Source organism: Archocentrus centrarchus, unplaced genomic scaffold (genome assembly GCF_007364275.1).
Source record: "Archocentrus centrarchus isolate MPI-CPG fArcCen1 unplaced genomic scaffold, fArcCen1 scaffold_63_ctg1, whole genome shotgun sequence".
Classification (NCBI taxonomy): Eukaryota; Metazoa; Chordata; class Actinopteri; order Cichliformes; family Cichlidae; genus Archocentrus; species Archocentrus centrarchus.
In genome coordinates, this window is record NW_022060280.1 from 175,238 (window position 1) to 191,054 (window position 15,817).

At 41.7% G+C, this 15,817-nt stretch overlaps 1 protein-coding gene across 1 annotated transcript in view; it reads right to left on the minus strand.

Moving 5' to 3' along the window:
• The window catches only part of LOC115777649 (whirlin-like), a 138,203-nt gene that overhangs the window by 58,550 nt on the left and 63,836 nt on the right, over nt 1-15,817 (minus strand). Inside the window, exon 4 of the mRNA XM_030725580.1 lies at nt 13,598-13,872. Coding sequence (XP_030581440.1) covers nt 13,598-13,872 — 275 coding nt within the window. The remainder of the gene's footprint in view (nt 1-13,597; nt 13,873-15,817) is intronic.

The window sequence follows — 15,817 nt, forward strand, 5'->3', positions numbered from 1 at the left end:
GCCGGTGGCAGCCTGTTACTGCAGCTCCCAGGTTACTTCCCATTCTTGTGTGTTTTTCTTGTATTTTAAGGTTTTCTTTCAGACTCTTAGTTTCGTAGTTATATTGGATATCAAACCCGCCATGGACCTGCAACGTTTCATTAGAGTAGTGGCATTCCTTATACTCTTTTTGGGACTTTTCACCACTTCATCTGGAGAACCGGTGAGCCACTCTATTGTTTACAGCCGGGATCAGCTGTTAGCCCTGCGCAACAGGAGCGTACTCCCGGAGGAGAGACCCGAGATTCCGAAGGAATTACGGCGTCGGAGGAGGGGATGCAGAGCTGGAGCGAAGTACCGGGAGAGGAGGAGACGGTACAAACCGAGCATTCCATCTATTCTCATGGGCAACGTAAGATCTTTACCCAACAAGATGGAAGAGCTGACGGCGCTAACCAGACTGCAGTGGGAGTACCAGCAGTAGCAGCCTCCTGCTGTTCACGGAGACTTGGCTCACGGATCACACACCGGACACCGTCGTAACATTGGAGGGCTTTCAGCTGGTGAGAGCGGACCGGAGCATGAGGGAGAGTGGTAAGAGGAGAGGTGGGGGACTGGCGATGTACGTTAATGAGAGATGGTGTAACCCAGGACACATCACTGTGAAGGAGCAGCGCTGTACCAAAGACATTGAACTGTTAGCGGTTAGCGTTCGGCCATACCACCTGGCCCGGGAGTTTTCACATGTTATTGTGTTAACTGTTTACATCCCGCCGTCGGCCGACGCTACAGCAGCCTGTGAGGACATCCACACCACCGTCTCTCAGTTACAGACGGCACATCCGCAGTCCCTGATTATCATCTCTGGGGACTTCAACCATGCCTCACCTTCTTCCACTCTCCCTAACTTCACCCAATATGTTGACTGCCACACAAGGGACAATAAAACTCTAGACCTGCTGTTTGCTAACACAAAGGAGGCTTACAGCTCATCACCTCTACCCCCGCTTGGCCACTCACACCACAACCTGGTCATTCTTCACCCTACCTACACCCCCATTGTGAAGAAAAAAACCCCCACCAAGAAGACAATAAGACTGTGGTCTGAGGACTGCAGTGAGGCCCTGAGAGACTGTTTTGAATCTACAGACTGGCAGGAACTCTGCAGGCCTCACGGTGAGGACATCGACGCCCTCACCCACTGCATCACAGACATGAACTTCTGTGTGGAGAACACTGTGCCAACCAAGAAGGTACGGTGCTTCTCCAACAATAAACCGTGGGTGACCCCAGAGCTGAAGGCCCTGCTGAACGAGAAGAAGAGGGCCTTCAGATCTGGAGACAAGGAGGAACTGAGGAGAGTGCAAAAGGATGTGAAATACAAGATCCGGAGAGGCAAAGAGAGCTTCAGGAGGAAGATGGAGGAACAGCTCCAACATAACAAAGTCCGAGAAGTCTGGAGAAACAAGAAAAAAATCTCTGGCCACTTCGAGGACAATGGAGGAGCCACAGTGTCTGCTGACCGGGGGTGGGCTAACGACCTGAACCTGTTTTTCAATAGATTTGACTCTGGGTCGTTGACCACCTCCCCCACCCCTCAGCTTCCATCTGCCCCCTTCCCTATGCTGACCCCCCTCTCTCCTGGTGCAATGCCATCATTGCCTGCACTCTCCTCACCCTCACCCACAGCGGAGCCAGCCCCATCACCCACCCCATCACCCACCCCAACCCAGCCTCACATCCACCTCACAGCTGATCAGGTGAGAAGTCAGCTCAGAAAGACGAAGATCAGGAAGGCAGCGGGTCCAGATGGAATCAGCCCCAGACTGCTCAGGGACTGTGCAGACCAGCTCTGTCAGGTGGTACTGCATATCTTCAACCTGAGCCTGAATCTGGAGAGGGTTCCTGAACTGTGCAAGACTTCCTGCATAGTTCCAGTGCCAAAGATCGCACAGCCCAGGGAGTCCAACCACTACAGACCTGTGGCCCTGACTTCTCACCTGATGAAGACCATGGAGAGGCTCATCCTTCATTACCTCTGCCCACTGGTGAGCTCAGCGCTGGACCCCCTGCAGTTCGCCTACCAGCCCGGCATTGAGGTGGACGATGCCGTCATCTACCTGCTGCACAGATCCCTCTCTCACCTAGAGCAGGCAGGAAACACTGTGAGGGTCATGTTCTTTGACTTCTCCAGTGCTTTCAACACCATCCAGCCTGCACTACTGAGAGGGAAGATGGAGGGAGCCGGAGTAGACAGTCAGCATGGACCATCGACTACCTCACCAACAGACCACAGTATGTGAGGTGCCATGACTGTATGTCTGATGTGGTAGTCTGCAGCACGGGGGCGCCACAGGGCACGGTCCTCTCACCCTTTCTGTTCAGTCTGTACACCTCAGACTTCAGGTACAACTCGGACCACTGCCACCTACAGAAGTTCTCAGATGATACGGCCATCATTGGATGTGTATCAGATGGGAATACAGGGGTGTCATCAGTGACTTTGTCGGCTGGTGTGAGAACAACGCACTCCAAATCAACGCCAGCAAGACGAAGGAGATGATCATAGACTTCAGGAGAAAGCCACCCCCTACAGCACCGGTGAACATCCAGGGAAAGGATATTGAGACAGTGGTCTCCTACAAATACCTGGGTGTTCATCTCAATAACAAGTTGGACTGGACTACAAACACAGACGTCCTGTATAAGAAGGGCCAGAGTCGACTCCACCTGCTGAGGAGACTGAGGTCCTTTGGTGTTTGCAGGACTCTGTTAAAGACCTTTTATGACACAGTGGTAGCATCTGCCCTTTTCTATGCAGTGGCCTGCTGGGGGGGTGGATGCACCGGCAGGGACAGGAGCAGGATGGACAAACTGGTGCGGAGGTCTAGCTCTGTGTTGGGATGTCCCCTGGAGTCTGTGATGGTGATGGGTGAGAGGAGGATGTTAGGAAAGCTGACATCCATCATGAACAACCCCCATCACCCTCTGCATGAGACCGTGGGTGAGCTGAGCAGCTCCTTCAGTCAGAGACTGAAACATCCTCGCTGCAGGAAGGAGCGCTTTCGCAGGTCATTCATCCCAACAGCAGTTAGACTGTACAACACTTCATAATGTCTTGAGTCACTTGGACACTTTACCTCCTCTGCCATCACTTTATCCATACAGTCCAGATACATTTTATTTATTACACTCACCCATATAATGCATACCGTGTATGCTGTGTACCTTACCGGCTACAAATGTATATAATATTTTGATATCTGTATATAGTGTTTTGATGTGTGTGTATATGTGTGTATTAGGGCTGGGACTTTAACGCGTTAATTTCGATTAATTAATTACGGGGAAATTAACGCGTTAAAAATTTTAACGCATTTTAATCGCACTTTGCACCTTGGAACGTTTCTCAGTGCACGAGTTCCAGGCATACAGATTATATCGACGCACAATGTCCAAATTAGGGGCCGCATCCTGCGAAGGACCCGGCCCACGTCTTTCGCAGCCCACGAAGACCACAAAGGCTGGAAGTGAGCAGCTAGCCTTCATATCAGCGTCACCTGCCGTCACCTCTTCGTAGCTCATAAACGGAGAACGAACTTTTTCTCCTTTTTGTGGTTTAATTTTAAGTCTTTAATTCAAAATAAGCTGTTAAAACAAGCATAACACATTTCAACATCAAGGAATACAGCTGAGCTAATGATTAATTTCCGACTATAACAAGTGAGACATTAACTTTAACAATCCTAGGGCCCTGATACGGGCCCAAATACATGGGAAAATGAACCCCAGGAATGTTAAAGGGTTTTAATGTTGAATAAAACTATCCAGTTATGATGCTTAACTTTAATTTCAGGTGTTTGCTTATCACAGGAGCACTTCCACCCTTCGTTGGTCTGCGTAGTAGACTGGTGGGAAAATAAACAAAATTTTGAAGTTTAAGCTTATGTATATTGATTCATTCATCAACCAAACTTAAATTAATATTTATCATGTCAAATATTGAAATGCGATTAAAATGCGATTAATTTCGATTAATTAATTACAAAGCTTGTAATTAATTCGATTAATTTTTTTAATCGAGTCCCACCCCTAGTGTGTATATGTACATGTGTGTATTGACTATATATATACATAAGCACTATATATAGTGCTTATGTATATGTGTATAGTGTTTTTCTATTTTATTTTATTTTATTTTATTCTATTCTATTTTTAGTTTTCTGTACTGAGCTGCTGTAATGCGCACATTTCCCCGTCGTGGGATCATTAAAGTTTTATCTTATCTTAAAGCCTTCATCTGAGCCAAAATGCTGCAGTAGAGTACTGACAATAAGATAAGCGAGAGCATATTTCACCAAATTGGCTTCTCTTCATTGGCTCCTTGATCAGTCCAGAATTTAATTTAAAATCCTTCTTCCATATAAGGCCTTGAATAATCAGGCCCCACCTTATCTTAAAGACCTCATAGTATCATACCATTCCAGTAGAGCACTTTGCTGTCAGACTGCTGACTTACTTGTGGTTCCTAGGATACTTAAGAGTAGAATAGGAGGCACAATTTTCAGCTTTCAGGCCTGTTTTCTGTGGAACAAGCTCCCAGTTTGTATTTGGGAGACAGACACCTCTCCATTTTTAAGATTAAGCTTAAAGCTTTCCTTTTTTTGCTTATACTTAGGGCTGGATCAGGTGACCCTGAACCATCCCTTAGTTATGGTGCAATAGCCTAGGCTGGTGCACTGTGTTTTCTTCTTAAGTCACCTGTTTTCCGTCTCTGCATTAATCATTAGTTATTATTCACCCCACCCCCACCCCCTGAGCCTGGTTGTGCTGGAGCTTTCTCCCTGCTATAAGGGAGTTTTTCCTTCCCACTGTCGCCAAGTGCTTGCTCACATGGGGATTGTTGAGATGTCCTCTGTAATTATCGTATGGTTTTTATCTTACAATACAATGTTCCTTGAGGTGACTGTTGTGATTTGGCACTATATTAATTAAACTGAACTGAACTGAAATAATGGTCTTTGAATGAATGTCAGTACCATCTTTATCCTCCTGAGACCCTGCAACCACATATGGGGACACTGGATTTTGGCTTTGCTGCACCTTATACTTCATTCTGCTCAGTAGTATTTCAGATTTTGTTAAGCCATGTTGACTTTGCTGGACTATGTTCCAAATAATCCCATTGTCTACATCTGAGAATTTTTTTTCCCCACAAAAGTATGTAAGAACCACTTAAAAAAATACAACTTCCTGTTCAAAGAGAAAGCTTAGTTTATATACATCAGGCCCATCTAATCAAGAATATCTAGGAGAAATTACGTTCTTTTGAAGTACTTTGATACCTAATCCTTGTAGGCAATAGGACTGAGACATTCTGTACAAAATAATATAAAAGTACAAGATTTTTTACCATCCACTTGGGCTGCCTACTTGTACTGCTGTGGACTGTTTGCCTACTGGTGTGCAGTAAAACAGATCAACCGCTGTGAGGCCACAGCAAGGCCATCCTGGCAATTTCCGCAGTCCCAGCTGAAGGCAGGCAAATCTGCAGTTACCCTGCAAGGTATGGTGGCAGAGATTCAGGCAGTTCATGTTGCTTGCTCAGCACACAATACATCTCTCAGTTTCTTAAAGGTGCCCAGAGGCTTACAGTACAGTTTGAAAGTCTGGACCAGGGTTATAATAGTTTTGGATTTTACATTATAGTTTAGTTTTAGTTAGTTTTTACTTTTTTTTCTCTAATTCAGTTAGTTTTAATAGTTTTCTCGTTTTTATTAGTTTTTATTTTTGGTTTCATGCTTAGTTTTAGTTAGTTTCAGTTAGTTTCAGTATTAGTTTTAGTATTTTCATACTTAATCAGGTGCAAGATTCAAGGCGCAAAAGTGACTATTGTGTAATGAAAACTTGACAAAAGATACCGTTTAAAGAAATATATTCAACAACCAACTGTTCACAAGACATGCTAAATGTGTGTAATATTAAGGACACACATGAACATCAACAGGGAGAAACAAAGAAAAACATGAATTCCCAAACTCAATAAATTCTACAACAAACTCCACAATAAACTTCAGCATCAGTGCAGTAGATTAACAACACCTACATGTGGTGTTTGACAAAAACAAAATCTTTGAAGGAGCTCAAATCCGGCTGCATCCTGTTGTTCTCACCACCTGAAGCTGCTTCTGTTTTGGAGCTAGCTTGGTTAGATGCTCGCTAATTAAACTTGCAGGGTCTTTGCGGCCTCTGTACATAGCCTACGGAAGTTGCCGACCTCATGTCCACATTTATGCTTGTGTAGCTGGATTGTGGGTGTTATTACCTTGTGGTCGTGTGCAGGTGTTTTATATGCAGCGCAGGCTGGGACTTCTTTTTTGGTCCTCGCTCTTTGTGCTCAGTTTTTTGGCTGCAAACATATTTGTCCCTGTTTTTTTTCACTTTCTTCATTCCTTCACATCCATCCTGATAGTTTCAGCAGTCTCCTACCAGGAATTTGCTGACAGTTGTGAGTCCTTATATTGATGCTTTGATTATTATTCCTGATTGTTATTCTCTCACTGATAAAGTAGCCGGAAACGCACAAGGACTAAACAGTTTAGTCACAACTTTCTGGGCTGCGTGGACCCGACAAGTAGTCCCGTTTCTCAGAGGCGCAGGCCAGGTTACCTGGTAGGATCAGAGCGGTTTCTGTAGCCGTTGTGCGCTTCTCAGTTGGACTTTGATGTTGCTGGTTTTTCCTGACTGAGAAGTGTTCCGCACATTTTTCATCATCCACAACAAGACTTTCGATTCTATCTGTGCTCTTGTACTCAAAGAACCTCCATATGGGACTCTGCCGCTTTCTCGGCAGACCGCAGCCATTACTTTGCGGACCAGCGCGGTGAGCGCACGCACATGCGCACTAGGGTTTAATCCCGGGATCCGGGATTCCCGGGAAATGCGATCAGAACCATTTCCCGTTTCCCGGGAAACGTTAGACAGGAAACCGGGAAAAAAGTCACGCGCGTCGATTTGACTTTCAGAAAGAAAAGAAAGCTTCAGAATGTTAAATTTAAGGAAATATTGAGAGAAGGGTTCGTTTAATGCGAAAAGCATTACTCTTCATTTCAGGCACGTTCAGCCTCCGTTTAAGGCTTCAGCCTTCATCTCAAGCGTTTTAATAGAGGTATTAAACAGTTGTACTTTTTTCCTCTTTAATTTGTTGAAATCGTAGGCAATGTGTTTACCCTAAGGTATTTTGTATTATATAATTCTATATTATTATATATTGTTATATTGCATTATATAGCCTATAAAATATGCCTGCCCTGAACAATAAAGAAATATCTGTTTAACTTCGAGTTTCTTTTCCTCGTTTGCAGCCGCTTACTAACAATCATGAATTAGGATACTGGCCTAATGTGTGAAGAAAGTATCATGAAATAGATTGCTTTAACATATTTCGCTTTTAAAATGGAGTTGAGTAAAATGTATATTTTTTAGGCTATAAGGATTGGCCAGTTTTTCAAAAGACGATTCACAGCGAACCTACTTTAACCCTCAGACACGGTGTTATAAATTTGCTGTTGCCAGAATGGCAATGACCAAGTCGTGGTGCATTACTCAAGGCCCTGTGTTATGCCATATTATAGTGTAGTACGGTAGTTAACTTTTCAATGACTATTACAGCGTTCCACTGGTGGAGATATAGTGCAACAGATGTCGCCACGACAGCGTGGCTGAGCCTTTATCAATGCTGTGGAGATGAACCGTATTGTTTTGCACCAGCAGTTGTAAAATAGCTTGGTATAATTCCATGTACAGTGGAGGAATATTTGAATTATATTTGTTAAGGGAGTGTTGAGGAACGATACAACACCGCATAGCTCGAGCACTCGAATGTCCAGATGTAGGTTTTATTGCATTAATCAAGCCGACGTTGCCCCCTACTGGGCATAACAGGACATAGCTGGAAAGCTACCTCTACAATATCACAATAGGTTAAGGCCGACACAGGCTACAGAAGGCCTAATTAAAATAAAAAAATAAATAAACTTTTTCCCGGGATTCCCGGGAAATGGCTCGTCATTTCCCGGGATTTGATTCATGTCATTTTCGGGAAAAATATTAAACCCTAATGCGCACTCACACAGTTGTCCGATGGCGCTCCCAGCTTAAACTCGGAGAGCGGAAAAAATGACTTCATATCAATCCACAAGGCTTAAAAAAAAAAAAAAGTAAATGAAAGTCAGTTTATCGATAATTTCAGTTAGTTTTAGTTAGTTTTGTAAACTCCTAATTCAGTTTTAGTTAGTTATCGTTTTTTCCTTTTAATTATAGTTTTTATTTATTTCAGTTAACGACAATGTTTTTTCAATTTCAGTTTTCATTATTTCGTTCGTTTTCGTTAACTATAATAACCCTGGTCTGGACCCTCGATTTTTCTTCACAGGCGACAACTCTTAATCACTCTAACCTGCTGCACATAATTTCCAGCTCAATCTCCCTGTCAATCCAATCGATACAAGTGCCCTTCTCTTTCATTAGTGTCCAGCGTGACAAAGAGAGGAGTGGCAAAGGCAAGAGAAAAGGCTAATAGGCTTTCTTTCGCCTTTGCCACTTCTCTCTTTGTCACACATCCAGCCCCCAGTTCTCCTGTCAAGCTCTTCCTTAGAATCCCGTTCTGCATTTTCTCATTCCACCACCAGATGTTCTTGTTTTTTTTCCGATGTTCATTTCCTCTGTCCATTCTTGGCACTTTATCACTTCAGCTGTACTTCTACCAGTCATTGGCTAACTTTTCACTACCACCCATAGCTGGTCTCATACATTCTTCCACCATTTATTTCTTACATTTGCCTGACATCTTCTTCTTGATTTCCAGAGTCATTCTACAGACTATCATCTGATGCTACCTAGCTACAGTGCCATGGAAAAGTATTTGCCCCCTTTCTGGTTTCTTAGGTTTGTCTAAATTAATTGTTTCAGATCAAAGACATTTTGCGTTCATGAAAGAGTCTGTGCAAAAATGGAATCCATGGGAGAGTTCCAAGGCAAAAATCACTGCTGACCAAAAAGAACACAAAGTCTTGTTTCACATTTGCCAAAACAAAAAAACATCTTGATGAGCCCTAAGACTTTTGGAACTGATGAGACAAAGTTGAAATTTTTGAAATGTTTGTATCCCATTACATGGTAACTAACTCAACATTTCATAAAAAAGAACATGATACCAACAGTCAAACATAAACGAAGATTTCTGAGTGGCCTAGTAAAAGTCCAGACTCAAATCAGATTGAGATGCTTTAGCATGGCCTTATGCAGGCCATTCATACTCAAAACCCCCCAAAAAGAAAACAATTCTGCAAAGGAAAAGTGTGCCAAAATTCCTCCACAACAACGTGAAAAGCTCACTGCTAGTTATTACAAATGCTTGATTGCAGTTTTTGCCGGCAAGCATGGGACAACCAGTTATTAGGTTTAGGGAGCAATTACTTTTTCACATAGGACCAGATAGGCTTTGATAGCTTTTTACCCTTAATAAATGAAATTAATAAATGCATTGCGTATTTACTTGCGTTATCTTTGTCTAATTTTAACATTTGTTTGATAATCCGAAACATGTAAGTATGACAAATATGGAAAAAAATTAGGCAGGACATTAGGAAGAGAATCCATGCATTTGGATTTTGAGTTTAATACACCGCTCAAAATAATGACAGGAATACTTTGAAAGCTCATCAGATCTCAGTAAGGTCATTTTATAGGGGTTTGGCAGTGCTCATTCTGTTCCTCCTTGCAGATAGGAGCAGATACCAGTCCTGCTTATGGGTTCAGGACCTTCTATGTTCCTGTCCAGCTGTCCTAGAGTAACTGCCTGTCCTGTGGAATCTCCTCCATCCTCTTGAGACTGTGCTGGGAGACAGAGCAAACCTTCTGGCATTGGCATGTATTGATGTACCATGTTTGAAGAGCTGAACTATCTGTGCAACCTCTGTAGGGACCAGGTATTGCCTCGTGCTACCAGTTGTGACACTGACCTTAGTCAAATGCAAAGTTAGTGAAAAGAAAGATCATGACCTTTTTTTTGATACCCATGATCATTGATTGTCTGATATCATGACAGTCCAAAAGTACAGACTGTAGTTCAGCATAAGCTGAGTCAGTGGGTTTATGCAGCACCATGGTATGTTGTCAGGTCACTTATTACCTTTATGTTCCAACAACAATAACGCCCATGCTGATATTGCTGAAGTTGTTGTGTAAAACAACGTGTTCAAAAGAAGGACATAAAAACATCGACTGCTTCAATTTAATTTCCCAGTCATTAGTGAGTGTTGCTTGTCATACAGTCACAGATGACTGCAAACCCTACAACAAACTCAAAACACTTGCCCAGTGTGCTATAGGGGGTGCTAGAGGGGGTGCTATAGCTCCCCCTGGAAAAGTCATAGCACCCCTGTAGCACCCCCAGGGAAATAGTTTGTGTCTGTGTTGAGAACTGAAAGTGAACTGAAATGATCCTTCATAGCACCCTCACTAAAATGCTTAGCCTCTCCTGAGCACCTGCAGAAAAATATTTCTGGAGCCGCCACTGCTTTGAACCACTTTGAAAAGCTTTTTTTCATCCCGAAAACATTTTTATCCATCTCCCTCTTCTGTTTTGTGCCCCGGAGAACTTTGTTTTTTGCCTTACAGTCTTCTATCACTTTCAGATTGCACCTTCTACATAAGATAAAGGTCACCTACCTCCATTATTATATGTCACCTTATATCTGGCCCTTATTTTCATGTATGTGTTTACCACAGCTATTTCCATCCTTTTTGCAAAATTCACTTCATCTGTCCTTCCAAATGTTTCTCCTTAACACAATACCTACTCAACACCTCCTCATCACCTCTGTTCACCTACAGTACATGTCCATCGAAGTCCACTCCAATTGCTACTCTCCCTCCTGCACTGTAAACCCAGATTTTGATTCGACTCAAAAATATTGAGTTCATATTACTTAAAATTGCCTAGTATGTGAACATTACTAGTTAATGCTGAGTAAGCTGAACTGTTTCATGTCGTTTTCTATTGTAATTGTGTTTTTAAGTCCAATCAACAACTCCTATTGAAATAAACTGAGTTTATATTACTATTATTGTTTGTTTTTTGTTCACCCTCTGGTTCTCTACTTGTACAGTTTTTTTATTGTTCCATGGACAAATGTTACTTGTAAATGTTAATGTACCAGTGTTCAGCAGGACTGAGTTTTATCATGTTTGTTTATTTACCAAATTTAAACAGACACAGTTCAACATCGTAAAAAATGTCTTTGCTATAGGCACTCCCTTAACCTCCGTAATACAATTCACATACCTTCAAGATTACACTTATTCCATTTGGCTTCCTATCTACACCATGGTAGAACAGTTTGAATCCACCTCTGATGCTCCTGGCCTTGCTTCACTTTCACCTTAAACTAGGGATGGCAGATACCACTTTTTTAGGTCTGATACCAATACCGATATTTTACATTTGATATCTGACGATACCGATACAAATCTGATCCTTTAAAAAAAAAACACAAAAACAACTGATTTCAAATGCCTGGATACATTTTACATAAGTCAACAGTCTCTCACACAACAAAATCAGAATCTTTTAGTTGTCCCATATACAAGACTAAGAACCAGGGAGGGGCAGAGCTTTTCAGGGAGTGGTGCCAAAGCTCTGGAACTGTTTACCACTCCAGCTCCATTTAGCTGACTCTGTGGCATCTTAAAAAAACAGTTGAAAACTTTTCTGTTTAACCAGGCTTTCTGTTGACTTTATTTTTATTCTTTTTCTTTTAATATGGAAATGTTAATATGTTTTTAACATGGTGTTTTATCTGGGTTTTTTGATATTGTGTTTTAATTATTATACACCGCTTTGTGACTTTTTGTCTGTGAAAAGCACTATATAAATACTTTACTTACAACAATTGCTCTATCACCTGAATTCTGCTGCTCCTATGTGAGAAGGTGATGCATTGGCTTATGGTATGTTGCAAATTTCAGTAGGGCTACAACTATTGCTTAATTTAGTAATCGAGTATTCTATCAATTATTCTATCAATTACCTGAGTAACTGGATAAGAAATACTTTTTTCACATTAACAGTTCATCTGCATATTTTAATTTCCATACTGCAGTTTTTCCCTGTGTGAAACAAACAGGGTGGATGGAGCAGCTACAAAGTTCTCTTTTCTTCACTTACTGATCAGTTGGTTGATGAAGGACCTCCAGGTGTTTCCCAGTAAAGGTTTAATGGTGCTTACTGGGAGAAAAGCTTTCTTCCACTCCATCTGAGCTCACCGGCTCCGCCTCTTTGGCTTGGGGAGACTGACTGCAGGTAAATCAGCTGACTGCTGCTGTTGTGTTATCAGTGTTTATGTTGAAAAACTGGGGGCTGCGTGAGCTTAATCTTGTAATGCTTTACATTCACAGGCATTCTCCTAAATACGTTTCTACTGCAGGTCTATATTTAGTCACTAATCAGGGATTAAAATATAAAAAATATTTTGACGGGGAAGGGGTCCTTACGGTACCGGACGCTGCACTCACTAGCAGTATGTCCAGGAGCTGAAGTAGAGAAAAAAAAATAACAGCTGAAATTCTCAGCACAGCCAGCACAACACACAAACAGGCAGAGAGTGTGGAGGTGTGGAAAAACGTGTCAGCGATGATCGCTCAGTGTCAAAAGGAATCCGTCGCAGCGACAGAGACCTGAGGGGGTTATTTCCTGATCCCCACTCCATTCCAGTAGGTGGCGGTAATGCAGCTCTAAGCTGGTTTGGTCAAGCGCAAACCCACAAGAAGAAGAAGATGACGGAACCCTGTAATGCAGCTAATGTGGGTCGGATCGGATCGGATTGTATTTCTTTCCGATATCCGATCCAGTAATTTAGGCCAGGAGCGGACCGATACTGAATATCGGATTGGCGCATCTCTACCTTATACCTTCCTTCTCTCCATCTTATCACCCAGCTCTCTCTCTCCCTTTACCAGTCATAGTTCCAACATTTAAAATCCCCACTGACTTACCTCCATGCCTTTCATTCTCTCTTGCTGCCTCAGACATGCCTTTCCCCTGTCCTATTCCTGTGTCTTCAGGTAAAAATAGTACAGTTTCCACCTGCACCCTGTTGACCAACAGCAACAGAGGCAGTTGTTGTTACCCAGGCCCTGAGTGATCCAGTATGGAAATCTTACTGATTACGCCACACTTTTGATTTGGCCATATTTTATGCTGGATGCCCTTCCTCATGTAACCCCACTCATGTATTGCTCAATTTAAGACCAGCATAAGGAGTACATTGGCTTGTGGCATCTCCATGGCTGAGTTATTTACTCTTCAAAAGTAAATCCTCCTTTTCATTTCTCAAGGTCCAGAAAATTTTAAGAATGGCATATGTGTTAGTTAACTGCTGGGAGCAGGTTTTGATTTTGCAAACCAGCGCTCAATCTTGCAAATCAGAGAAACCATTGAGATGATGAAAAAAGAACAAAAAGAACAAATGGGTTATTAATCACAACCACTTTTTCCCACACACAGATCTGGTATTCACATTTTAATAGACATTCGCTATCAGTCTCGTGTACTCACCTTGTACTACAATTACTGGGACTGACACTAGCATGGATACCACCACTGACAGTGGCGTTGTGGATGGAATTGGGGTTAGCTGTAGTACTGGTCTCAACTATGGCATGACTGCAGATCCATTTGGACTCATCTACCGCTGTGCGTGCATGAGGCAGGCGACCCACATCCACCACTTTTATCAGCAAGTGGCGCCCTCTTTTCAGGATATGAACTGCCTCATCGTGGGAGATGGTCACAAAGCTCTGACCATTCACTTCCAATATCTGATCACCCACCTGGAAAAGATAATTTTGATTAGGAGGAACACTACATGCTTAACTTACCTATGTCCAATAAGATCTACTGTGTGCAAAATTTATCACTTTATCATATCAGTCTCTCTCTTTTTTTCCCCCTCAAAGATCAATTAAGTCATTTAACCTTTTTATGAGAAGATTAGTCTCATATTCTCATATCGCTGATTAGTTTTTTATGTCCTTTTTTCTCTTTTACAGTACCTTATGATTTGAGATTTCTGTCTCTGATGTTTGTGCCTCACTCTGATGAAAGTGAATGAAATTTGATTTCTAGTGATCATATCACTGAAACATGACGTTTCAAAAAAAAAAAATCTCTTTCTAGAAACCCTGTCCCTGTTACTGTGGGTCATTCACATGCCTCATGGTCAGCAGTTTTTGAACAGACTATTCCTGTGGCAGAAGATTGTTCTACTGAAAACACATAGTAAGGAACCTGTATTGGACTGTATTTTTTGTTATTTATGTGTTCAGGTAAAATTGAGGTATTAAGTTATAAAGATAGGCACCTGCTACTGAAATGTGGTTTCCTTGGTTGGGTGGCTTCAAATCATGAAAAAAAGTAAATCCAGGAAGTAGTTGGACCTTCATTAGCACAGAATAACACAATGAATATAATTCTCTCTGAAGTTATGTATGTACATCCTCATCATAACCAAAAAAGAAAAAGGGAAAAAAATCAGCTATTTTCTGTTAGCAGTAACAGATAAATCATTCATGACTGTTTCATAATCAGTGTCTCGCTTCCAGATGGTTTTTATTGTATTTGGGTCTTACTGTGAAACATTGTACAGCAGTACTGCTGGTATATTAAGTGCAGTTTTGCTGATTCTGGCGGTAAAGTTGAAGTACAGAATTTTTAAGGCTAAAATGAATAGTAGTTAGCTAGTCCCTGTGTCAGTCTAACACGAGTCCATCCCCTATTCAGCTACTGGCTAGATTCACATGAAAAACAGTACAGATATTCATAGCCACCATGAAATTGTCATTTGCCAAGAGACTATACCCACTCAGTTAGCCTAGCACAGTTATCCTTTGAACCACATCATACTGTATGCTATTATACATATATGGAACTATACACATGAGTTCAAATTTGTAATACAGAAGGGCAAGAACATAATGCTTAAGTACATAGATTCTGTGTATGTCCTTATTACTGCAGGTGTCTGTGCTAATATATGGGCATATGTAAGGTTTAACATTGTATTGTTAACTAGCAAAATCACAATAGTAATGATGTTTTGGGCTTTCGCACTAAAAGAGCTGTTGTCCCTTTAAGACTGTCAGTAAATGGCATGTGACAGGAAGTGATGACCAGAAGTGGTAGAAGCCCACGGAAACCAGCAAGAAGGCTGCTGTATTTCATGCGTTCACCATCTCATGCAATCCTGCTGTTCTAGACCTCATAAAGGCATTCCCTGTAAGTAGGATGTTTAACTGGAAGTATATATTTGGTATTGTTGCAGTTTGAGACAATTTATCAAATATATTAATTTGTATTGAATATGAAGATTATATTTGTTGTAAATACATTAGTTGATGGAAGGTCATATTTCTGCTGCGTTTAATATGGCAGACACTATATGTTAAACACCTTTGTTTTAGACATGCGTGCATTTGAAGTACTAAACTTCCCGTGTATTTACTATTCTGTGTATTGTATTTCAGTTTCACACCGTTCACATTATAAAGACGCTCAAGTTCGACAGGGTGTCCTGGATTTATTGTGTGGAGGTGTTTAGCTTGCTGGATAGCCGAATGGAGATTTCTGCGAGGCCAGTACAAATGATAATGTAATGAAAAGTAATAATAACACTAAACTAAATGTATCACAATAAACATTTTGTTGTTGTTTTTGTGTTTATTTATTTTTAGTTGACAATGACCAATATTGCTTTACTTTGCTTTGCATACTTTACTG